This window comes from Juglans regia, chromosome 14 (genome assembly GCF_001411555.2).
Source record: "Juglans regia cultivar Chandler chromosome 14, Walnut 2.0, whole genome shotgun sequence".
Classification (NCBI taxonomy): domain Eukaryota; kingdom Viridiplantae; phylum Streptophyta; class Magnoliopsida; order Fagales; family Juglandaceae; genus Juglans; species Juglans regia.
In genome coordinates, this window is record NC_049914.1 from 28,444,954 (window position 1) to 28,471,795 (window position 26,842).

The following is a 26,842-nucleotide window of genomic DNA, read 5'->3' on the forward strand; positions in this document are numbered from 1 at the left end:
TTAAAAAAACAAAATAATCTCCAAGAATCCACACATCTAGCACGACTCTCCAAAGAATTTAAAAAAAAAAAAAAAGGTTAGTATTTTGGGCATTGCAGAATGCAGACTCATCAATAACTCTATAGATGGCATTATGAGTTCTAATGACACCAGCACAAGGTCAAGTAGAAACTAGGATAACATAAACAAGGTCTAATCGTGGCAATCTATTGCCAAACACCAAAAAGATAAATGCCTAGCATGAGAAATTCACCTTCCATCTATTTAGATGAGCTTTTAAAGGCATCATTGACCTGTTTCTCTTTAAGTCAGGGTTTTGAGTTCCGAAATTCACAAGCCATAAAACCCAGCTCAAACCTTTACTTCACTTGCTTATTACATAATATACAAGATCTTCTTCAACAGCCAGACCTAAAATGTACAAAGGAAAAAAAGACTGAGAAGGCTCAAATGCTATGTCCAGGGCAAACAAAAGCTGTATTATACCCACAATTTATTTCTTCAAACCGCAACTAGAGAGGACTTTCTTCCCATAAGGGCTCGTCTGAAGCACAGGATCATGGCGTCTTATGGCAGCCACTAAAGCATTATGAAGAGCTCCCTGCTCAACAAGTAAAATAATTATAAAAATCATAAATTGCCCAAAAAATTAGTTAAGTCATGGCAATCAAAGACTCAATTTCCTTCGGTAATCTGGAATTCTTACTCTAATGTCAAGTTATGTTTTAATTGTTCCCAGTTGGGTCACATATAATGCTGGAAACTAAACAATCCTCTCTCCAATTTTTAATCAGCATAACAAACATAGCAATCACAACAGCAGTTTGTATCAAAATTTACCACACAATCATATCTTAATGACGCCATCTATCACACTTCCCTAAATTTTTAAAGCCATAATTCCTGCTTTAATCTCCTGCTTCTACTTAGCAAACTGAGTACTTTAAACCTTGCTGTTATGACACCATACCTGAAAACATGGGTTCTCAGGAAAGAGAAAACTAGATTTAAATCCATGAAAAGGAAATGGATGCTTCAATACTAAAGAAGATGACTATAGTAATGACACCACAAGAGGAGAAGCAACCAAAAATAAAAAATAAAAAAGTCATCCAAATACATGATTGATCAATCCCAAGTCTTCTGAGTATAATCTTATATATCATACAGTTGCAAAGCAAAAGACGTTGAGATTTTCCGTTAAAAGAAAAGATTAAAACAATGTACTGACTTACCTTTGACTGACTTAAAGCTGCTTGGATAACATAATTTCCATAAGGATCTAGCATAATTTGATCTAACCGAGGATTATCAATCAGCTCTTGGATGACACGAGGTTGGTGGTCTTCACCTGCATAGTTCAGACATTTCTCGACCACATTACTGCTAAATTTCTGCACGGACAAGTCCGCATAGTTACCCTCCAATTGGTTAAGAATATCTACTGTTGCCCACGGAAGTTGTAGACTGAACACATACTGCACGACATAATTCCTGCGTAACCGAAATTTTAGATTCCAAATTTCAAAATCCAACGTTCAAACATGCACGCATAATGGGAAATTAAAAGCCTCACTAGAACAAGAACAGTAGTGTAATAAAAGTCGCTGAAATCTTAAAATCCAAATAGATATGGCATAATAGATACTGTTGGGTTGCCTTTCTTAAAATACATCCCTCACATGAAAAATAAAATCTCAAAAAATGCTGGAAATGGAGCCAGTGACCCACTTGCAATTGAGTCTTCAGACACCAAAGGACTGGTTCTGAAGCATTATTACTGCACATGCAGAGTACGAATTTAAGTGTGCACATTCCTTTGACCATTATGAGAACATTTTCTGATAAATATCAACTAAGCTGAATAAGAGTAATAATACACCTACAACTCTAAGAACAATTATGTAAAATTGAAAGATTCAAAGAAGAAAACTTAAGCATTTTTAATGAGGTGGCACTATCACATTGGTTAGTTGTTAAAGAGCTGTGGGCGTATCATTATTTGCTGAATAAAAGCCTCATTACAAGCATTTCAGGTTAGCTACATGACCTTTTCTTGGCCATCCTGGTTGGTGCAAGGCATAACGTACTTAAACCATGAGTGATCAAATTAATGCATGTTTTCAATTATTGTACTTATAAAAAAAAAACGTTTTCAATTATTGTGTGAGAAAAATTGCATCCAAGCTCCTCCCAGGAAGAGATGTGTTTATAAGAAAAAACGATAGCATGATTATAGGGGAAAAAAAGAAAAGAAAGAGAACAGGAGTACCCATATGGATCTTGGGAGAGTATCAGAGCATTTGATGTTATCTCGCAAACTAAACGGCGTCTCTGCTCACCATCAGAATGGCTAAGGCATTTTTGAAGCACGCAACAACCATGGCGATCCGTTGCAAGGTCAACACAATTAGCAGTTGCAGCTTCAAAAAGGAACTGCAAGGAAAATTACTAGCGTTTAATTTCATGGCATGGTGTTCCTTCAATTGCTGAGTCAAATATATATTAAGATTTATTACAGCAGAAACACTATGAGATGCATCAGCTGACCAAATAGGAGATGATAGTTTTAGTCAAGACGTGCATGGAAATTGCAAACATTATATTTGTTGCTTTTTTATTGGCAAGTTACCTCACATAGACTTGAATCCAGTAGTCTCATTTGATCCAGGTTTCATTGGTCTTACCTTTAATATAACTTGAAGGGAGGCAAAACACTAAATGTATACTACATTAATTCTACATGATAGAGGAAGAAGATACGCAACACTCGAAATCTATGGGAATGAGAAGTTCTTAGCTTTTATAATGATTCTAAAAAGTTTCAATCATAACGTGGGTGTCCCTTCAGAGTATAGGCTCAGATGTGGCTTGGGCTTTCCTTGAGTCGCTACAAATGGTATTAAAACCAATCTTCAACCAGAATAGTGAGACTTGTGCTATAGCACTTGTAACGGAATAGCTTAACGGGATGTTAGGAATTTAAGGGGGTGATTGTAACCCTCCAAATTCAGGGGAGGGAGAAATTGTTAGCCTATATAACGATTTCAATGAGCTTCAATTGTAACATTGTGTGATACCCCATATGATATGGATAAGGGTAGGTGGTGTATGGGATCCCACATTGCTTGGGAAGGAGAAGTTCTTGCCCTTTATAAGATTCTAGTGGAGCTCCAATTGTATTATTGACTAGTCCTTTTGGAGTATAGGCCATGTGGTTTGGGCCTTCCATTGGGGCGTTACAAATGGTATCAGAGCCTATCCCAACCAGAAATGTAGGACTTGAGCCATGCCACCTACAATGGACAGGCCCAACGAGGACGTCGGGAATTTAAGGGGGGTAGATTGTGATACCCCATATGATATGGATAAGGGTAGGTGGTGTATGGGATCTCACATTACTTGGGAATGAGAAGTTCTTGCTCTTTATAAGGTTCTAGTGGAGCTCCAATTGTATTATTGACTAGTCCTTTTGGAGTATAGGCCATGTGGTTTGAGCCTTCCATTGGGGCGTTACACATTGTCAGTCTTTTTGTCCAAACGTGTCTTGAGCTTTCCTTGGGTCGTTACAGGATCATTTTCTAATTAATGTAATTACCCAAATCAATAATACCAAGCTATTTATGCAATGCATTTGCTATGAACAGTACCCTATATTATAAATATGAAATGGGCACACTCCTTTAGTTGTAGAAATATTTAAATTCTTGGTGATATCTGAACTGACTGAAGCAATTGCCCAGAAGCTTAGAAAAAAGTCAATACTACTGGAGAGTAAAGCAATCACCAAAGAGGCCACAGAGATATGCAAAATAGTTTAGCCTTCTTTCATTATATGAAATGACACAACAAGAATTCAAGGTCAAAGCATAAATGCAAACAACCAAGAGGACGAGTGCCAAATGAGTTAAAAAGACCAGCCATTGATTAGGGAGTTATTTGACCAACCAGATGTGCACCATATGAATGCAGCTCCAAAAATTGAGTAATTCATTTTTGATAGACTAACAGAACAATAAAAATGCAGAGCTGCAAGGCGCCAACAGTAGGGTTCCAGCAAAGAGATAGATTTATACGACCAGATACTCACTAGCACCTTTCAATGTTAAGTGCAAGGTATGGACAATTCAACATCAATATTTTGGGTTCACTTGCACACGAGACAATAGTTAGTTCCTCAGCATTTTGAATTAAAAAAGGACCTAATTTTTGAGGGACAACTTCCTAGTCTCTTCCACCTGATAAAAGTCAAGCTAAAATATTTCGAGATGGTTGCTTTGAGGAGCAGCTTAACTACCAATAATACTATGGCTATATAGCGCCATATAAACTTAGACTTGAGTCATGCTAGGCTAGATTTAACTCTATTATATGTAGAAGAAATCTAATATAGAAAAAGGTTGTCATCCTACTCATTGGACACCTTTGACTAAGATGTCTAATCTCTAGATGGCCACGTAATCCTCCCGAAAGGGACTTAGGATGTCTACCCTTTGTAAACCCTTGGTAAACATCTTTTGCACACAAGTATTTCTATTGACTGAAGAAACTTACATGCACAAGAGACATGCACTTACCTCAGTACATTCAGGCATTAGACACTGCAAGCAGCGCTGTGCAACATGGTTGCCATTAATGTTTTTTATTAAAGTCACAATACCAGGCTTCAGTGAGGAAACAATCATGGAGAACTGCGCTGGAGTCTTGAGGGTCTCAATGACCTTCTGAACAGCCCTAGTCCTGCAGTTGGGAAGAAAAAGTCAGCCAATAACTAAAACATATTGAGTCAAAACAGTATCTATCAATTGTGCAACAACACACGTGAGAGAGAGAGAGAGCCGACCCATGCATATTACATGAAATCCTAACAAGTTCCCCAGATCTTCTAGTGATTGTATGAAGTATTTGCATCCGCTGATCATCATCACAAATTTCAAGCAGTTTCTGTACTAGGTAATTTCCAAAAGGATCTGTCATGAGCTCAACAACATAATCAATGATCTCAAAACAAATCTTTTCAACTTCTGTGGGGGTGCCCTCGGCCAATTTTCTCTGCAAGAAGCGGCAACCATGTTGGTCTTTGGCCATGAGATATATTCTGCCAGTGGCTTCATCAACAGAGTAACATTTCTGAGGCACTGGCTTCAGATAAGTGCTTTTAAGATCTGCATCTTCAGTTGACAAACCCCACAAGCTCAAACTATCCAACTGAAAGCCTTTGGTCCTTGGAATAGAAAAGTCATGCCAATGATGATGATTTGAGAGAGCCTCCTCATTTCGGCTGACACGGGTTAGCGATTCATTCTTACTCACAGAGCCAAACTTCACATTTTCTTGGGTGTTTGTTCCATGTGATCTTGTCAGGATTTTTTCAGGGAACTTATGTTTTGCCACTTTGTCCAAAACTGGCATTGCACTAAAATTTGGGAAAGACATGGCAGGATTCGGTAGGTTTAAGCTCCTGTAGTCTGCACTATTGTTCCAAAATGATTCCTGTCGAGAATTTTCAAGTTGGCAAGAGATTGGCACCTCAACAAATGGCTCCCTCAGGTTCTCACTTGTCAGTCTAGTTGTAAAATTCCCTTGGTCTTGAATAGGATGCTGAGCTTCTAGCCTCTGAATGGGAAGATGCTGCAAGTAAAGGTATTGGTGATGTATCCTACAATATTGTTCCTCTTCTATATTCCTCCAACTTATCTGAGGCTCGTTTATTTGCTGCGGATGAAAATAAGGCTGCAGAGAATGTGCATCCAGGAAAAATTGTTGCTGATCAGGCATTGCAGGAAACTGCACACCATGGTGGACCGGCACATGAGAGAGGAACTGGAGGCCTTGCACTGCATGAGCCAATGGTGCAGTAGCAGATAAATTTTCAAATTGCTGGCGATAGCCTACTTGGCGCTTCTCAAGTTCTTCAGCATTGAATTTTAACATATTTGAACTTTCCTGGCCAGTTTTTGTCTCACCAACCTTGTCGAAACCACAAGGTACATTTTTTGGATATTGAAGAGAAAGTATAGCCCTCACATTTGGATCCACATTAGAATTAGGTTTCTTTAAGTCCTTTAGATGGTGGCCATCCAATAAAATGGAGCAATTCTCTAAGGATTTATTCTCTGCCAAAGGACCACCAACTTCCGCTGTCACACCATCAGTAAAGCTCAATCCTGCAAATGCAGATGTCAAGGACTGATCATCGGGCAGATTCATTTCCTCTGGTTGAATCCTTATAATGGGTAATTGCTTAGTTACATTCGATGAGATTTTTCTGTCACCTAAACTCCCAAAGTTTTGGAGTTTCTCACTGATAGGCCCTTGGCTGATAGGAGACAAACTTCCCTCGAAAGACACCATCTTTGGCCCAGTGTCATCAGAATGTGGTTTCCCAGAAGTAGCAATTGGTATCTCACCAAGAAGTTTCTCAAATTCATCAAATTCCAGCTCAGTTCTCCCTTCCTTCATATCGCCAATTGTGAAAGGTTTACGCATGCAATCTGTCAAGAAAAGTAAGTTCTTTGTGATTCAAGCATCCATTCTGCCAAACAGACTAAAGGTCTACCAGGCAATGAGGATCCGTTGCAAAAAAAGAAAAAGAAAGAAAGAACCTTTAATGGAGAAAGGAAACTAAAATCACTTAAAATCAGTAATCCCAGAGTTATTTCCACATAAGCATTATTTTTATAAAAAATTACTAAAGAACAAAACAATCAGAGAAAAACCGATCCTCCCACTAAAGCGACTGATCATCAAAATTCCCAGTCAGAAAAAGAACATATATTCATCAACGGATACTGTCATCCCTATGTCACCAAATTCTCCAAACACAGGACAGAATTGAATTTTGAAAAACATAAAGAACAAAAAAAAAAAAAAAAAGATCTAAATGCAGCAATTCAAATAATAGGAAGACTACTAAGATCAGTAAAACAACATCATCAGATGCTACGCTAGATAATCAATTCAATGCCAAAAACCCAGATAAAAAACGGAGCCCACAAAATACTAGGGAGCTTGTATCATCATCATCATCAGTCATCGGACCAAACAACTCCGTCCTCAAGTTTTGTCAAATAGAAACCAAGAAGGAAAAGTCGAATGTGAGAGCAATTCCCACAGAATCAGAAGCGAAAGTCAAGTAGTTCGTCACATGTGCCAATAATGCGCGATCATCAAAACGGAGAATACAGAATGAAAGATAATTACAAGTGGAAAAAGAGAAGAAGGAACAATGCAGAAGAAAGCAAGAGGCAATAAGTGAGAATCCCAAGGGTAAAAGGGCTTACCACTGATAGAAGAGGCGTCATTAGAGACAAGAAGAGGGCATGGTGGAGGGTGAAGAGAAGATAACCCAGAAACAGAAGAGAAAGAGAGGCGGCGTGAAGAAGGAGAGGTTTACAATGGAGTGAAGAGAGAGAGAGAGAGGGGGGGGAGGTGGCAAACGCTGATTTAGCACAAATACAAAGGAACGCAAGAAGAAACGGAAACTAAATTACATGCATGGAATTCGGTGGAATAATAATAATAATAATAATACGATGATGGTATGTAATGGGAGATTTAAATAAACTATTTTTAAATTTAATACGAACATACATAAATGATACATAAACATCCTTCCTCATACCAATATATTCTTATCTTATCTTTCATATCATTATCATATGCTGCTGCTGCTTCTCTTTTCTCTTATTTTCATATTTCCTTCTTTGCTTTATTTCGGTTTTTTTTTAGGCTAAAAGATGTTAAAAAGAAAGAGATGTTCTATCTCCTCTCCTGCTAATGAATTTATCTTTCTTTTTAATGCATGATGTATATATATATATATATATATAGAGAGAGAGAGAGAGAGAGAGAGAGAGAGAAGAGAATTGAATGGTGCAACATTAATAGGTTATCTTTAATCATAATTAAGAATATCTTATTGACGTATAGAGCCTACACTCCTTATTATCCTCTACACACCAAATGACAAATCTAACATGGATTACACCTTAATTGAGAAAGGGAAGGAATAAACTCGATTTATTTTTACGTTTTGGACTAAGCATTTCTATTATTATTATTATTATTATATGTATACTTCTACAATCTCTGAGCGCGCACATCCTTCGTGTTAGTCGTCGTGAACAAGATGCCTTTCCCTCATAGTCATACATTTCTAAAAAGGGAGTTGGTCCAGTCCAAGACAGTAGTAGTCCCTCGACTATCCCTTTTCTATCACGTTTGCTTTTCTTCCATGATCTCCCCCATTTGTGTCGTGCTCCTGTGCCTGAGATTAAAAATGAGCATGCCTTTAACTTACCGTCCAACATCTTCATTACCACGGGTGAAGCTTAAGCCAATTCTGGTGCTTACAAAGCTCAAACTCTTTTAATTTATAATATACCCTTTATATATAAACATCAGCCTCTGCTTGTCTGTTTCTATGTTGTTTTTAAATCGGAGAAAAGAATAATACTAAGTAAGATGATGATCACGAATAAATGGTGAGTGCCACTGCTAGGTCTTCCCATTATAAATGCCATACCTTCTGCAGGCCCCGCACCAGACAAAAGGTGGTCCCCAGTGTGGTTGCCGTAAACACAACTTCACGTCCAATTTACACATTAGAAAAATAGAGAGAGAGAGAGAGATTAATGACCTTCATCACGCTGGAAATCACTCTCAAGGCAGTCCCAAAAAAGCTAAAAAGCATTATAGACCCAACGTCGTCGTACATGCGTCTTATAAGCCTTGAAAACATGCTCTACTACAGCAACCTAACCTCCTCACCACAATTTTACGTCTTTTTGCTGGGACATAATACAAAAATTCAGATCTAGTGTTGTTATTAAACTAACAGAGTTGATTTATGTGCCAGGCCTTTGCGGCAATTTTTGCTACTGCACGGGGTTTTTTCCACACCCCTGCCCCCTCTCTCGCATCTCCTGCTTCCGCTTCTAAAGCTCTGCCGTCAATCAACCTTAGTAGCCATATCCTGAAACAACCAAGAAAAATAACCCCGAGGCATGAGTTTCGAAAACATCATCTAGAAAGAAGAAAAGGATAAAATTGGCAGAGCATCACAATATCACAATTAGCAACTTCAGACCTGAATTGTCCATGGGATTGCCAGCAGGCACCGATTCGGGCTCCTTGATTTCAACAACTACGCAATCTGACATCAAGAACGTTTTTGCTACGGAGGCTGCATGCTCAAGGCAACATCTGACCACCTACAACAAGTAACTAGCTTTAAGACTTACCTTGAAAACGGTTTGACTAGTAAAATAATCCACTTCAACTTCAGTGCATCTTAAATCCCCATAACAGAATCAATCAACATGCAAACCAAAACCAAAATAGCTTAAGCTAAACCAACCACACTTTTACGCAGTTACCACAAAAAAAAACAAAAAAAAAACAAAGAAAAAAGAGATGAATATGGTTCAATAGACTGACGCAAGGAAATCAAGCACAGGTGCATGAACATTATGTTAACAGAGTTTTGTCAGGGTAAGGAAATCTCTACCAATTCTGGCGGCAGTGGCCCAATATTCCTGTGTTTAGCTTTTTCAAGATGTTACAATAGTTTTCATAGTGACAGAAACCCACACGCCAGAAAGACGTGCCAAAATATATATAATTTTCCCAAACAAAGAGCAAAAATCATGAGATACTACTCAACACCTTTAACCAGCATGATCAGATGACTACACTCATAATTTCAGAGTGATGGAAGCATTAATTTAATCATATGTTGTCCCAGCAACTTCAAAAGAAAACACACCAAATGCAAGGCAAAACCAACTTATGCTTCACTTGAAGAGTTTCAAGATGGAAACTCACCTTAGTTGGATCAATTATACCAGCAGCCATTAAATCTTCATATTTTCCAGTTGCAGCATTATATCCATACTTAGGATTGTCACTGGATAGCACCTGAACACAAAAGAAACAGAAAAAATCCATAGTCAGTACAGTACACCATTGTAGAGTTCAAAGCATACTACAATGACAAGAAACATGGGGATACCTTCTCACTGACCACACTTCCATTAACACCCGCGTTCTTGGCAATCAATTTCAATGGGTAGCTCAAAGCTCTTTTGACAATATCTGCTCCAACCTGCAATTAACCCGAATAATGTGACCCTAAAGTGCTGCCTTGAAAATATCAAAAGAAGAAACTGATGCTTCCTTTCATATTCAACACAATCTATAAATTTGCGTGATTTCTTCCGTATCTAAGACTTTGATTGCTTAGATGTGACTTTCACAATTTCAGAAACTTCAGGACTAACCTTTTCTTCATCATTGTCAAGGCTGTCCTTGATAGCATCCACCTTTGACGCAAGTCTCAGCAAAGTGCATCCACCACCGACTACAATACCTTCCTCAACAGCAGCCTGAAAATCATTGGAATTGTCAACAATGCTGCTTTATTTGTAGCAGAAACATGATGAGGGCTCTCCATTAGCATACAACGTATTGGCACTAATAGTACTGAAATGCTGCATAATTTTAATCATAAATTACCTTGGTTGCATTAAGAGCATCTTCAACTCTCAGTTTCTTCTCTTTAAGCTCTGTCTCCGTTTGAGCACCAACCTTTGTATTCCGAGGGAAGTTGATGAGCATAATATTTTATACTTAATCACAGATTGCAATAATAAGAGGTAATTGATAACTTACCTGAATCACAGCAACACCACCTGACAATTTTGCAATCCTTTCATTCAGTTTTTCCTTCTCATAGTCTTGTTCTGCAGCCTGTGTTAGAATACATTTTGCTTACCTTTAAAATAATAAAAATGTATCACATGCATGCAAGGCTCGTGTGTGTGCATGTGTGTGTGTGTGTGTGTGTGTGTGTGTGTGTGTGTGAGAGAGAGAGAGAGAGAGAGAGAGAGAGATGTATACCTCAATAAGATTTCTAATCTGTGCAACTCTCTTGTTTACAGCTTCTTGTGTGCTTCCATCACCAACAATTGTGGTAATATCCTTGGTAAGCACCACCTTTGAAGCCTGGCCAAGCACCTCCTTGTCAGCTTTGTCTAAGGTAAGCCCCACCTCATCTCTGATTACAGTTCCTGCAAGCCAAAAAAAAATCACTCCACATATCAACAATAACTCAGAAAAACACAGGAAGGATAAAACAGAAGAGAACATGATGATGCTGACCAACCTCCAGTGAGAATGGCAATGTCATCAAGGTACTGGCTTTTTCGCTCTCCAAATCCAGGGGCTTTGAGTGCAGCAATCTTCAGAGCCCCTCTAAGCTTGTTCACAACCAAAGTTGCTAGAGCTTCTTGCTCAATCTCTTCAGCAATTATCACAATCGGGTATCCACCTCTGATAGCATCCTCCAAAACGTTAATAAGATCCCTTGCATTTGTTATTTTCTTATCAACAAGAAGCAACTGCATTAAAAAAATCACATCAATTAGCAAAGCCAACACATATTCCTGCCAATGATATTAATTGCAGGAAATAGAAAATAACAGGTAAATCTGTCAGAATGCAAACCTTGCAATTTTCAAATTCAACAGCCATTTTCTCACTATCAGTGACAAAGTAAGGCGAGATGTAACCACGGTCAAATTGCATTCCTTCAACAACATACAGGCTGTTCTCGGCACTTTTTCCCTCTTCTAGAGTCACCACACCCTTGCGACCCACCTTACTCATGGCTTCAGCTATCATGTTTCCTACTTCATAGTTGTTTCCAGCACTAACTGCTGCCACATCAGCCAGCTCACTGTCTTCAACCTGAAGACCAATGTCATCCTCGATTGATGAGTGACATTACTAGAAACAAGTGGAACAATAAAGAAGAAATCATGGTGGCTCTATAATAATACCGCTTGAAATCAGGAAAGAAATGGCTGGATAAACATTACCTCTTTTGAGATCGACTTAAGCTCAGACACTAGAGCTTTTGTGGTCTTCTCAATACCTCGAGTAATTAAGACAGGGTTTGCACCAGCTGCTACCACCTGGAATTTAACTCATGAGGTCCGGACATCATTCATCATGAAAGAAAAGGCATAGGTTTCTATTCTTTCTAGTCTCTAATAACAAGTGGACTGGACAGGGTCCAGACAACTCCATGGCATGATTGAAGATACCAACCTTAACACCCTCTGCAATAAGACCTTGTGCAAGAACCACAGAAGTAGTCGTTCCATCACCAGCCAAATCATTGGTCTTGGCAGCCGCTTGTCTCACTAACTTAGCACCGATGTTCTCAACTGGGTCTTCCAACTCAACCTTAGATGGGAAAAACCATAGTCTATCAATATATCACAAGAGATGATAAAGAGTTTTTGCCATTGAAAAACAAAAAGTGGATGCAAGCATAAATCGTGCAAAGCAGAGTACCTATAGAATAGCATATAAAAGTCATTGTCAACATAATATTGTTGGACAGCTTCTATAGGCTCCATTCGTCCGTGGAAAGGTTTTATAAACAAACGTGTTTAAATTTCATGATTTTTTTGTAGCCTTTTCTCCTACTAAATAGTTGTTATCTTGTATCCTCCTGTATTCTTGGGTTGCGCCTTTTAATACATTTTTATTACTTACTAGATAAATATAATCTTGTTGGGATTAACAAGTTCAACAGCTCCTGAGTTTCAACAACAATGGAACCGAACACCAAAACATTCCGGGCTGGATATCAAGACTGTTTTGAAGTTCAATGGACAGCCTTGGTGCCATAATTAATAATGTATTATTGTGTACCTCTTTTGCCACTGTAACACCATCATTAACAATTTTGGGGGAGCCATACTTGCTTTCTAAAACAACATTCCTGCCTTTTGGACCAAGAGTAACCCCAACCAGATCCGCAAGCTTGTTCACACCAGTCTGAAACAAAACAAGAAATATATTTTAGAAGTTATAATTTTTTTTAAAAAAAATGGAAACTTCCCTCCAATAAGAAAACAAGTTAACAGTGTCTAAACTATAGACTTACTTGCAGTTTCTTAATAGCAGAGCCGTCCTTGTTGAAATGCAATTCCTTTGCCATTGCAAAAATCAAGGGAGATCGATTTCTTCGTGATATCACACTCTGCCTCCTAGCTATAGTGAATGGAGAAAAGGAAGCCGAAGATGACAACTTGTCGGAAGATGGAACAAATTTCTTATCCATTGTGCGGCAGCTAGGAGAAGCCAAGGGGCCAACTGAAGACATGGCAGTGAAAGATGATGCCATTTACCCCTCAAGACTCTGGAAATAGTAAACATGCTTTAGTAATAGTAAATACATAAAAGTAAAGAAAGTAATTCCAACTATAATCATTTAACAACCCAATAACGCAGAACAAAGACGGTTCATGTACATGTGAACGAGGCTATTCCTCAGAAGAATAAGTCAAAACAATACACCAAAGCCAACTTCACTTCAACTTGAATATCTTCAGGACGAAGTTCATTTAATAAAAATGGGAAAGAAGATAAGAGCTTTAATCCAAAGCTCGAGCCAATACTTTCATCCCAACAAAGACAAGAGATTGCAATTGGTTTGACGCGGAATCAGCAGTTATTGGCTCGAGCATACGTAAAGAAAACATTGATCTTCCAAATCAGAATAAATATAGTCGTTGGATCTCACGAATATGGAGCCAAGTTTCCAATATAAAGTATTCATAGATAGCATAGGTAGATGGTTTTACATGATTGAACAAATCAAATAGTCATGCATATCGAAGCAGTTCCTTTTCTGCTGAGAAAATGAAGCAGTTTTGGACGAACTCAAATGGCAGGGCATAATATACACTAGAAAAAAAAGAGATTAAGAATCTAATCTAATTCATCATGTTCAATTATCTCAACCGTGGATGCAATATTTTGGGGGAAAAACCGCAGTAGCTAAAGGCAATCGAATATGAGTTTAGCGCACCGGAGAAAACAAGAAATGCAACCGGATACCAAGCGATATCAATAATTGCAGGGAAAGATAAGCATTTTGCCCACTAAACACAGAGCCCAACCAAAACCCATATCATTTGTCTATTCAAGGGAAAGATATGGAACAAAAAATTCAATCAAACGAGGCAAAACAAAACCAAAAGACATACAAGAAGAAATGGACGAAGGGTTAAGTGAGTATGGAAGGGAATGTTAGAAATGGAACTTACCAAGAAACGGCGGAAGTGAGGGTGAGCTTTGATGCTAGGGTTTAGCGTTGGGAGAGGGGGGGTTTTGGATAAGAGAGGCCGAGAGTGCTTTGTAGATGTCGTAGCGATAGTAGTAGTAGTAGTAGGTATAGCTTATAAAGGAGATTAAAATTACCTTGTGATTTCTCTCTCCTCAAAGCACACACGGAGACGGAGGCCCTTTGGATTTGGACTTTGGAGGATAAACAAATTGAAAAGGGATCCTGAAGCTTCCAGTGAGTCTGGGCCGTTGGATGTAAAAGAGGAGCAGTTTTGTTTGTCCTATGTTGGAACACTCTAGAATAACCTCTCTTTTTTTTTTTTTCTTTTGGTTAGGATTGGGGAATAAATCTTCTCAACCTCCTAACACTCCACACTCCACATTATTTTTAATTTTTATTATTTTTTTCTTTTATTAAATATTTATTATATGAATAATAAATAGAAAATTTAAAATAATTTTAAAAAAATAAACTCAAAAAAAAATATTAAAAATTTTAAAAATTAAAAAAAGGATGGAGTGTGGAGTGTGGTGGAGGTTGTGTAGCAAAACCCAGGATTGGGTCTACTTCGACTTGGACATCATCTAATATGGGCTTTACTCTTTAAGATATGTTAGATAGAGTTTGGGCTCAGATGCGATTAAAAAGGCATAACAATTTTGTTTTTTTAATAAAAGAAATGATAGTTATAATCAAAAGTTTATAAGGATCGTATCATTATTTAAAATAAATAAATAAATATAATATTTATATAAAATAATAATAATTTTTTAATAATAAATTTTATTATTTTTTAAAATGACTGTACGATACTTATGTAACTGTATAAATACTCTTATTATAATGTCCTGCTTCTTTTTTTTTGTTTTTTTGTTGTTTTGTGATCATTAAATAATATTAACGGTACCATTCATTAGTAGTAGGCAAATTACTTTCCACTTAATTTATCTAAATACCACTTTTAGTATTAGTAATTACCCTTAATTAATTATATATATATATATATATATATATAGCCAAGCCAGCTCTAATTCGATCATGATCTCGTGTTTAATGCTATGTATATAGGGCTTTTGGTACTATATTTTTCTGTACGTACGTGTCGGCGCCCATGATCATACACACACACATATCTGCCTATACTTAAAAGTGCGTATAAGGTTACTATTTATTACTGTTTATCGTGAACAGTAACTCTAAATCTGCCGGTTTTTTTTTTTTTTAAATCTTATCTTATCTTATCTTATTACTATTCATCAACTATATGATGAACGATGAACAGTAAAGATTTTTTTTTTTATTCGTGTGAATGCCAATGTGCGACGTAATACCGCAATCGTGCATAGGGAATGAGGGAGAGGAAGAAAGAAAAAGTGAAAAAAATATTAATTTTTAAGTTTTAAATGATCAATAAAGAAGTTGTTTTTTTTTTCTTCGCATGTTTTTTTCGCATATCCTATTACTGTTTATTATATCATATATTAAAAATCAACTTTAATTTATACAATACTAATTTTTTATCATTAAATAAATGATGAAATTTTACTGTACATTTTTAAGAGAAAAAAACTATCTAATTAATTTGAATTTTTAATATAATTTAAATTTCATAATAAATTATGAACATAAATAAATAATAATTTTATTCTTATACATTAGACTATTTTAATATTTGAAATTACACTTTATTTATTTCTTCAATTTGACAAATGTGGCAAACGTGCTTTTCTCTTATCAATTAGAAAATCTTACGCCATACAGGATTTTACACAAGTACCACTAATTTCAAAATAACCAAGCCATTTATAAAATACTAATATTTCATCATTAAATAAATAATGAAATTTTGTTAAATATTTTTAAAAAAGTATAACTATATAAATAATTAGAGTTTTAACATAATGTAAATATGATAATATTCTTAATTAACTAAAGAGAACTGCTACAACTAATAAAAAAGTAACCTGAAAATATGTCATGAATATGTATTTCATTTTTTTATTTTTCTTTTCTTTTTTTCATGTATTTTTTTAATCATCATAAACATTTTTAAAAAAATAAAAAATTTACAACATCATTGGATCAGGAGGGAATTGACAATCTATCTCTTCTCAAACAAAATTATTGAGTTCGAGGAAGAGATTAATAGATTCTTAGGTTTTCAGAAACTTTTATATATTTTTTAAAATATTATTTAAATATAAAATATTTTTTTATTTGTTAATCTAATCATTACAATTTTCTTAAATATAAATTTTTTAAATTTAAAACAAAAACTACATTAAAAAATTATATTCCAATAATATTTTAACTTTTATAATATTTTTATTTTAACTTTTTTTCTCTCATTTTCTACAATCAAATAAAACATCTTAATCCAAATAATTTTATATATTACTATTCACAAACCATGTCACTACTATTAATACATCGATCCAAATCATATCTAAGGATATGATGTCTACGTGTGTTGTTTTTTGAAAGACGAGGCTGCTGCTGGTACATTAAAATTTTTAAGATTTAAATCCAACCCTTCATTTTACCACTTCTCATTTTTTTTTCTTCGGTTGGATTGCTTCGATTTATGCAGTGAAGTACTATCACTATCACAAAAATTCTCCACATCTCTTTTCACTTGTTAGGTACATAAATTAAGTTCATAAAAAAATTCTCTATATACTACTTATTTTACTTATGATTACGTTTTCTTTTTTTTAATCCAAAACATATTTATATTTTACAAAATAAATTATTTTTTAACTGGGCAAATGTGCCTCGCACATTACCCAACCGCTAGTGTATATATATATATACACTACGTACTACTTATATTAGCGATCATTGGAGTTTAATTAATTTCCAGTGCAGCTTAATTCCTGCATGCATGCATGGATTATTAATACTTCCACCTAATTAATTTGTTATGGTTGGTTAATTTGTGAGTATATATTATAGTATACTATATATTTGTTATGGCTGGTTAATTTGTGAGTATATATTATAGTATACTATATATTTGTTATGGCTGGTTTGGGTTCCCCAAAAAAAAATGAACCGAAAAGGTTGATATATATCCAACTTAAAAATTTGTGATCAGATAAATTAAGTGTATATATATATATATATATATAGCTAGCCTAGTTTATAAGTTTAATTTATTATAAGATCGCAGATATATAGTATATATATTTATTCTTTTAATTGAAACCATGCACTGATCAGCAAAAAATTTTACTTTTTAGGAATCTACTTAATTCATTATTAATATTTGAAAATTACCAGTTATGCGCTTCCATCGATGCATAATTTCCAGCATTACAAGTTAATAATTTGAACCATGCAACTGCACAGCATTACTAGTCCAAGCTCAGAAGATTAATGCTAATTATCTCATATATATATATATATATATATATATATATATATATAGAATCAGGGGCGGACCTACTTAATAGTTATCTAGGTTTCTTTTAGTTTTTCAACAATTTTTCATATTCACACATATTTTTTATAATAAATAAAATCTCATATTCTCATTGTTTTCACATCTCATAAGAGGCAAAGAAAGTATCTTGATCTCTTTTTATAAGCTATTTGGTAAATCTACAATTTCATTTTTCCTATTGATTTACACTTTTATTTTCAAGTCTTTATTAGCTAATTTATTAATTTGGATTAATTTTGTAAGTACATATGTACTACTATCGAATTAACAATTAGGAGTGAAGGTAAAGATAAAACCACGTAACTAAATTTTATCGTTTGTTTACTTAATTTCTATCGTTTATTTTAACAAATCTCACATAACTATTTTTATCTTAATTTTTATCATTCACTAAAGTCCGATGGAGCTGATCAAGTGAGAGGTTCAGATTGGCAGCTTGAATAATTTAGTTGTCACTAGATAGCTACCTTATATATATAGTTAATGTTAAATGGTGATGATACACTTTGCTATCTTAAGTGTTGGTTACCATTCATCCCAACATACGATACACTTTGCTAATTGCCCCTATGCACCAAATTCTAGTTCCACCCAAGTATAGGATTATCAATCACATATATTTACACATAAAAATTAACAAAAGCCTTTGATTACCATAAAATATTCAAAGATCAGTACTGCATGCATAGATTAATATCACAATTATAACATGTACAAGCTAGCAAATTAGATAGATATTAGATATATAGCTGATCAATATGGAAGAAAGCTAGAACAATAATATTATTCATGATGATCATGAGGTTCTAGCTATATATAATATTGCACAACAAACTAAGAAAATAAGAAGTAGTAATAGATCGAATATTATATATATACATATATATTTACCTTCGATCGATGAGTACTGGCGTTGCGATCAAATATATATAAGCTAGGCAAGCTGTAGTAGTACTAGTAGTACTTGATCATTCATTATTAATTCTGATGATGATGTTGATGATGATCATCATGATGAGAATTATTAGTTAATGATCGATGATCTCCAAAAACTTGTGTCAACAAGTCATATTGGTTGGCAGTACTTCTAGTACTCATGGAATTAGATGATGATGAAGAAGTGGTAGTAGTTCCATGGTGATGTAGATCATCGGATTGGGAATGGCTGTGCAACCCATCATACACCACTCGTAGGCTACCGGCCTCCGAGGTGGACCAGTCTGCTCTCTTCTTCGCACCACAATTACTTCTTTGGCACTTGAAATAGCTTCTGATCATCATCATCGTCATGATCATCAGTACCATATATATATTCATTTATTATTATTAATCATGCATGGATCACTACTCATATCCTGCAGATTATATATATATATATATCATTTGTACATATAATATATACATATATATATATATATATAATATTGCACGTATTTGAAATTAAGAAAATAGATCATGATGAAATCAATAATATTCATACAAATATATTAAGACAAGATCTAATTAATTATTAATCCTCTACGTATATATATACCTGACTTTGCCAATATTTTTTATGAACTTTTGGCCATATTTTTTCCATTCATACCCATCTTCTGGTAAGACCAATCGATATCCTCTACCGTCTATATCCTGCTGATCATCTTGATCTCTATATCCATCCTGATCAATTTCCCTATATAGGAAGAGGATGATCAGTTAAGACATAAAGAGCATTAATAGAATATATAATTTACTACTTGTTCTCTTACACTAATATTAATTAATATTATACAGTGGCATGCATAAGGCTGCCACAGACATTCAGATTATAATATGCAGATCACGGATCGAGGACTAATTAATTTATATAATATGCTTACACGTATATATATGAGATATTTGGTCAGAGAAAATTAATGGCCGGCTGGAGGAGAGAAGGGATGATCTCAAGTAAATTATATCGGTTCCATATATATATATATAAATATATTTCACGTCCAGCCATTAGTTTTAATAATGTATAACTACAGATCAAACAAGCTGGTAACAAGAAAATAAAGGGTAAATTAAGTTGTTTCTTTTGGACAGATCGAACTCTTAAGAACGCATTGATCAGATATAGGTTGGAAATAAAACAAAGTACTACGCATGAAGATGATCTTCATGAATCACAACAACAAGAAGATCAACAGAAAAGGCCAGAGAAAAAAATAGTGAGTTAAGGCGGCTAATCAAGTAAAGCTGAAGTCGAAGAAGATGAATAAACAGTACTACTAGTAACGTACATATGTATGATCATGTGGGAGACAAGCATGTTGAGACAGATCTGAGCTTAAAACTAGAAAACCAAGCAAACGAAATCTGCAGACACAAATGATTATTATTTTTTATCTAGCTAGCCTAATCTCAGAAGTTTGGATCCACACATGAGAAGGAAACAGAAAGCCGATCGAGGAGGAAAAAAACACAGTGCTTAAATAGGTCCCTACAAATATATATATATAGATCCAAGGACAAAAATCAGCAAACTTGCATCAGTACCTCCATTTACATGAAGTACATGATCATTACATGCGTATATATATCCGATCGATTAGAAAGCAACTAAAGAATAAATAGAATCACTGCAATCAAAGTTCAAACTCCTATGATCCAAGGTAAGACATAAATACACACACACACATTGGATCTCACGGATAAAATACAACTTATATAGTTAGAATTTAAGAAGGATCTAAGAATAATTTACTGAGGAAATTTGTCGGAAGATATCAGGAAATAGAAAGGAAACTGCCTAGGAGATCATGGCTATCTGTCTTTAAGATTTTTTCCTTGCAACTTCTAGCTGGACTACTCATAAAGTTAGAGAGAAAGGAGGAAAGAAGACATACATAGAGGGTTGTCTGCTATGGGAAGCGTCACTCATGGCCGCTACTCTCACACCCAGAAAGGGCCAAAAAGTAATATTCAACTCTTTTGTGGAAAACTGAGATCAGAGAGAGAGAGAGAGAGAGAGAGAGAGGGGAGAAAATGTTGTTTTCTTCTATAATAATATGTTTACTCTTCGGGTTAGGCATTTTTCCACGAAAGAAACACTACTAGTACGTAAGAGAAAATTCATTTACATTTTCTTTAAAAAGCAGGAGCTAGCCATTTTCATGGGACTCCCATCATGACCTTGAATCAGCCACGTGTCATTCATTTACATCAGTTTCATGGAAACTTCTGTATGACCATGTTCGATTAATAACTAGGGATGGAACTTGGAAGTGAAATAATAATCAAAAGGGTGTCGGGTGTGAAAAAGGAAAAGGAACAGAAGATGGCGAAGGGATAGAGACGAGGGCATGGCTACAAGTCTTGAACAACTGTAAAGTGACGTATCTTTGGTGACGTCAGCAACCTACCAAAGCTCCTTCGAATTAAATGTAAATGTACATTAAGCTTGCTTTTATTTATTATTTTTTCGAAAATTGTCAATAAAGTATAGAAGTAGTAGTGTTAAAAAAAAAAATTGATGTAGGGTGGGTCCTCAATTTTCACGTACCATGAACAAATGAATCAAAACGGGTTAACTCATCAAGAAGGACGTCGTCGCTGCTTGAGAGACTCACTATTAGGGTTGTAATTGGTCTGATTTTAGATAAAATTTAGGATCGAATCAATATATATCGATTTTGTATTTTCAAGAATCGATTTCGCACCGATTATCCTTTAAACCGATACTTCCGATTTTACTGGTTTGATCCAGTTTTCAAGTTTTAATATACTATATACTATATACTATATTATATAATATATATAATAATATATTATTGTATATAATTCTATAGTGATAATATATTGTAGTATATTATAAAATATATAATATAATTGTATTATAGACTACAGTGGTATAAGATTTTAAAATTTAATATTATATTAATTAGTAATTTATCATATAATACAAAACTATCTTATATATAATTATATATTATATATAAAAATTATATACAATATAAAAAATTATAATATATATATGAACTGATCTGATCCGGTTTTAGGAAAAAAAAAAACCAGAACCGAACCTATTTTGACCGATTTTAAGAAAAATAAAACTGGTACTGGACCGAACCAAACTCGTTACCGGACCGGGTTTGGTCCAGTCCGGTTTACCGGTGTTTTTTACACCCCTACTCATTATGTTGTGGTTTTTCTTTTTCTATTAATTATTTCCCAAGATTTTGAGTGCTCTCTTTCTGTTTTTATGATTTGGGAAGTGAGGATCAGATGATATTTGGTACTAGTATTCATGATCTTATCTTTCTGTTTATTTTTTTTTTTTTTGTTTCTAGCAAGCCAAAGTTGGCATGGTTGATGTTGCACAGATAGAGATTGAATTTTGGTTGTTCTTTTAGGGGGGATCAATATATATCAAATGATAATAAACAATTCTCATCTCATCTTATCATTACACTTTTTTCAAATCTACATACAAAATATAATAAACAATTTAACTTTTTCACATCTCAATTCACATTTTTTAAATCTCAAAACAATAATAATATTAAAACACAATATTTTAAACTTTCAAACAAAATACAAAATTCTCATCTCACCCCCCAAACCTGCCATAGTCATTCTTTGATGGGGCATGCAGTACTAGAGACATTGGATCGTGTAAAGAAAACAATAAAATGTTCTTCACATTAGGGGTCTGTGTGTCCAAACAATTTCTATCTTTGATGTCAAGTGGCCAGGGTGAGTTTCGCCTGTGGATGATTTTTGCGTGGAAGTAAGAAAGAAATATGAGATTTACAATGTGTAAATGGTGTTCGCAAAGATGACAATGAGCTTCTTCAATTTGGTTGATTACATTGAGCTCATGTAATGTTTCAGATGATCAGACTGGAAAACAAAAAATAAAGAATGTTCATCTAGTTTCTGTGTAGCATTTTAGAGAACGAAAATGAACAAAAATTGGGCAATATGGCAACACTCTCGTGAGGGTATTTGTCTCACAAGTTGGTGATGGACAAAGGAGAATTAAGTGTATTCACTGTACACAAATGGTCTCTATATATAAACCATGAGGTACTGGTTGACAATGGGCACAATTATTAGTAAGTGACACAACCTTTTGACTAAATCAGAAGATCGCGTTTCTTGACACTTTTTCAACCATCACCTCCATGGAAACCATCACAACGGAGAAGGTGTCATTCCAAGGAGTATGCCGTTTGTGATCACACCGCTTAGAATTACATCTCCCACTTGATCATACAAAACGGTGATCATCCAATTGAGTATTTTACCTTGGTACTAATATAAGATTTCCACCACTCAACTATCATCTGTATACTCCTGCAGATTGGCGTCTCTATGTGCGCACGTTTTTGTTATTACCTTATCTGACTGCACCCTCCATCATATATGCTCTCACTTACCACATATAAAAGGTGACTTCATTTCACTAAAAAAAAAATAGTAAACGACATCAATTTTTCGTGACTGGATCAATAATCAATATCCTTGTCACAATTGACGATTTCAGCTGAATACATGACACATGTATTGATATGCGCTGAATTTTTGTTAAGTACTTCACTTCCTTTAGAGGCTATTCATGAGGTTTTCTCTAATCACCTTATCAGTGACTTTACAAATGATCAACCAATTATTTGGGTTATCAACATGCTCTAAAGTTTTATCAAGTGCTCACCTTAAGGCCATTCCAGAGATTGTCTTTAATCACTTTATCAACGATTTTACAAATTACCAAAATTTTTATTTGGGTATCACCATAACTCTATTTTTCTAAGCGTCCCCATAATTTCCTGAGTTATATATGTCAACCATGAGGTTGTTTCACCTAGGTATCTCTTAGCCTCATTCTAATTACATGTTCTCTGAATTTCTCCATAGACGATTATGTGGTCATCGGATCTGCTACCATCTCGGTTAAGAAAATAAAATTAACATTGACACCACCTATTTCCACTATATCTAAAATATAGTGATAATGTACATTAATGTGTTTTCCCTTAGAACTTTGTGTTCTACTTTTTATCGATGAAATGACAGACTGATTATCACAAAACACATTAATTGGTTCTGTGTATGTACTCAAATTTAAACTTTTAATAAAGCAATTCATCCACGCCTCATTACTCACTACTGTACTACAAGTAATATATTCTGCTTTCATAGTAGACTTAGCAACACAGCCATGTTTCTTACTCAACCAAGAAACTGTTGTTTCGCCAAATAGAAATATATATATCTGCTTGTATATTTTTTATCATCTATATCACTTCCAAAATCAACATCACTATAGTAGATTAATTCTAAATCGTTGATCTCAAAACACAATTTCATATTTTTGATACCTTGAAATACCTTAAAATACGCTTCATTGCTTGCTAATGTTCCTTACTTGGATCAGATTGATATCTGCTTACCAATCTCACTGCATGACAAATGTTTTGTCTAGTACTTGTCATTACATACATGAGGCTTTCCACAGCTTGAGTATATGAAACTTTAAGCATTTTACTTATTTTCTCTTTATTTTTTGGGCACATACTTTTATTTAAAGTATGACCATTGCAAACAGGTGGACTTAAGGATTTATTTTCCATACCAAATCTTTTAAATACTTTTTTTTAGATATTTTTATTGATCTAAATATTACATTTTTTAATTTCTATCTCTTGAAGTTCTAATACCAAGAACATAGGCGGTTTCGCCTATGTCTTTCATTTTAAATTTAGATCTCAATAATTTTTTTGTTTTATTTATTATATCTAGATAATTACTTGTCAGTAATATAATAATATTACTTTATTATCATTTTTCCATACGTATACATAGCGATCTAGTATACTCATTTCATATTTCATTTCTAAAAGGGTTTGGTGAAACTTGAAATACCATTGTCTTGAAATTTGCTTAAGTTCATACAGTGATTTCTTCAACCTATAGACTTTTTATTCACGTTCTTTAATTTGGAATCCTTCTGATTGAATCATATAGATATAATCTTTTATGCCATTGAGAAAAGTTATCTTTACATTTAACTGATATAACTCCAAATTCATCTCGACAACAATAGACATGATAATCCTTACGGATGTGAACTTTGCCACAGGCGAATACATATTAAAAAAGTCTATACCTAGTTGTTGGGTATATCGCTTGGTCACTAACCTTGCTTTATACATTTCCAAACTACTATCAACTTTAAATTTTCTTTTGAGAACCTACTCGCAACCAATAGTTTTCTATCTTTTTGAAGATCTGTTAACTCCTATACATTATTTTTATTTATTGATTCTATTTCATCTTTTATGGCTTCAAACCATTTATCTGAATCGAAACTATTGATTTCCATAGAAAACTCTAAGGGTCATTTTTAAAATTTTTAAAATTGGTATTTTGTGCATAATAATCTTAAAATAATACCAATGGTCGTCTGGTTCTTTTACTCCTACTGTCTCCAACATCAATACCTGTAAGTTAATTTTTATCTGACTTTCTTTTATTTTTATTACTTTGTATCTGAGTAATATTATAATTTTCATTGTCAGATGCTGTGGAGATCTGTTGATTTTCTAGATCATTTAATAAATCTATCTGATCAATTAGAATAATAAGGTCTATATTTTTTAAGAAAATTGCATCTATACTGTCTATCAATCCTATATCAAAATGATAAAATCTGTAGCCACTTATTTTTTCTACATACCCAATAAACCTGTATTCACAGATTTTACTTTTCAATTTGTCTCTTAGTGACATTGGAATGAGCATTTATGCCTTACAACCCGACACTTTAAGTTTACTTAAATTTAATTTATGTCACGTCCATATCTCGTAAGGGGTTAAAGGTTTTGATTCGGTTTCAACTCTATTTAATCTATATGTCGAGTCGAAAATGCTTCTCCCAAAAAATATGCTGATAGATCAACATATATCATCATCGATCTCATCATATCAATAAGAGTTCTATTTTTTCTTTCTACAATTCCATTTTATTGAGGCTTATATGACATGGTATAAATATGTCTTACACCATTCAATTTGAAGAAATTATCCAAAACTTCAAATTCACATCCTCTATCACTATTTAAACATTTAATGGGCCTACCCAATAGGGTTTCTTCTTCTGATTTATATTCTTTAAATTTCTCAATTGTCTCATATTTATGTTTAAGTAAGTATATATGCTTATATCTTGAATAGTCATCAGTGAAAATAATAAAATATTCAATTCCTTTATGTAGGGATGAAAAAAATCCGATAAACCGGACCGAACCGAACCGGTGAGTTTGGTTCGGTATCGGGTTCGGTCCGGTCCGGTACCTATTTCATTTTTCTCAAAACCTGTCGAAATCAATCCGATTTCGATTTTCCTTTTTCTAACAGAGGCTGGTCCATATTTTTAATTTTTTATATTGTATAAAATATTTTTTATATGCTTTTTTATATATGATATATATAATTATATATAAAATAATTTTGTATTATATGATATATTACTAATTAATATAATATTAAATTTTAAAATCCTATATAAGTAACTATATATTATCACTATAGTCTATTGTATTAGTAGTTATACTAATATTATATCATTATATATTATAATATACTAAAATATATCACTATAGTCTTTAATACAATTATAATATACTACAATATTATCACTATATTATTATATACTATAATATATATACATATATACTATATTATATATACTATATAATATACCGGAACCGGTGAAATCAGAAATATCGGTTTAGGGGTGTAATCGGTACGGTATCGGTTATTCAAATCTTAAAACCAATATATACTGGTTCAGTTCTAAAATATGTCCAAAACTGGATCGAACCAGACCGGTTACACCCCTACCTCTATGGGTTTTTATTTTAAAAAGCCTAGAAACATCAGAATGTATAATTTTAAGTAAATATATGGATTTTTAATTTTTTGAAAAAGATTTACTACTCATTTTTCTTTTAATACATGATTTACATATATTAAAATTATCTAAGTTTATAAGTTGTATTAATCCATTTTTATACATTCTGATTATCTTATTTTTATTTATATAACCTAATCTTAAATGTCATAAATACGCATAATCAATAGACACACTCAAATAATAAGAAATAAATACTTTATTAATATTAACATTCATTACATGTATATCGTGATTTCTCACGTCTTTCACTGATACATCACCATTACTTATAATATCGGTTACATACTTAAGCTCAATTGTCTAG

At 34.0% G+C, this 26,842-nt stretch overlaps 3 protein-coding genes across 4 annotated transcripts; all 3 read right to left on the minus strand.

Annotated features, from left to right (window-relative positions):
- Window positions 1-184: 184 nt before the first annotated feature.
- On the minus strand, window positions 185-7,506 carry LOC109003613 (pumilio homolog 12). The gene is made up of 7 exons (XM_018981841.2): window positions 7,284-7,506; window positions 4,844-6,494; window positions 4,578-4,740; window positions 2,273-2,436; window positions 1,236-1,494; window positions 491-601; window positions 185-411 (listed from the first exon to the last, which is right to left on the minus strand). Exons 2-6 carry the CDS (start codon window positions 6,487-6,489, stop codon window positions 494-496), a joined length of 2,340 nt encoding a protein of 779 aa, XP_018837386.1. The 5' UTR covers window positions 6,490-6,494; window positions 7,284-7,506; the 3' UTR covers window positions 185-411; window positions 491-493.
- Window positions 7,507-8,473: 967 nt separating this feature from the next.
- LOC109003624 (ruBisCO large subunit-binding protein subunit beta, chloroplastic) lies at window positions 8,474-14,377 on the minus strand. Its single transcript, XM_018981853.2, has 15 exons — window positions 14,127-14,377; window positions 12,962-13,216; window positions 12,727-12,852; window positions 12,115-12,252; window positions 11,883-11,978; window positions 11,509-11,751; window positions 11,168-11,402; window positions 10,903-11,072; window positions 10,675-10,752; window positions 10,519-10,590; window positions 10,284-10,388; window positions 10,016-10,108; window positions 9,829-9,921; window positions 9,092-9,215; window positions 8,474-8,977 (listed from the first exon to the last, which is right to left on the minus strand). Exons 2-15 carry the CDS (start codon window positions 13,199-13,201, stop codon window positions 8,964-8,966), a joined length of 1,827 nt encoding a protein of 608 aa, XP_018837398.1. The 5' UTR covers window positions 13,202-13,216; window positions 14,127-14,377; the 3' UTR covers window positions 8,474-8,963.
- A 4,086-nt stretch (window positions 14,378-18,463) lies between these two features.
- LOC109003410 (probable WRKY transcription factor 43) lies at window positions 18,464-20,587 on the minus strand. Of its 2 annotated transcripts, none has more exons than XR_004798352.1 (3): window positions 20,115-20,234; window positions 19,126-19,266; window positions 18,464-18,861 (listed from the first exon to the last, which is right to left on the minus strand). XR_004798352.1 is itself a non-coding variant. In XM_018981524.2 (3 exons), exons 1-3 carry the CDS (start codon window positions 20,497-20,499, stop codon window positions 18,570-18,572), a joined length of 468 nt encoding a protein of 155 aa, XP_018837069.1. In that variant the 5' UTR covers window positions 20,500-20,587; the 3' UTR covers window positions 18,464-18,569. The 2 variants fall into 2 exon arrangements, 1 of the variants encoding a protein (XP_018837069.1); XM_018981524.2 differs by lacking the exon at window positions 20,115-20,234 and adding an exon at window positions 20,465-20,587.
- Between the last annotated feature and the right edge of the window lie 6,255 nt (window positions 20,588-26,842).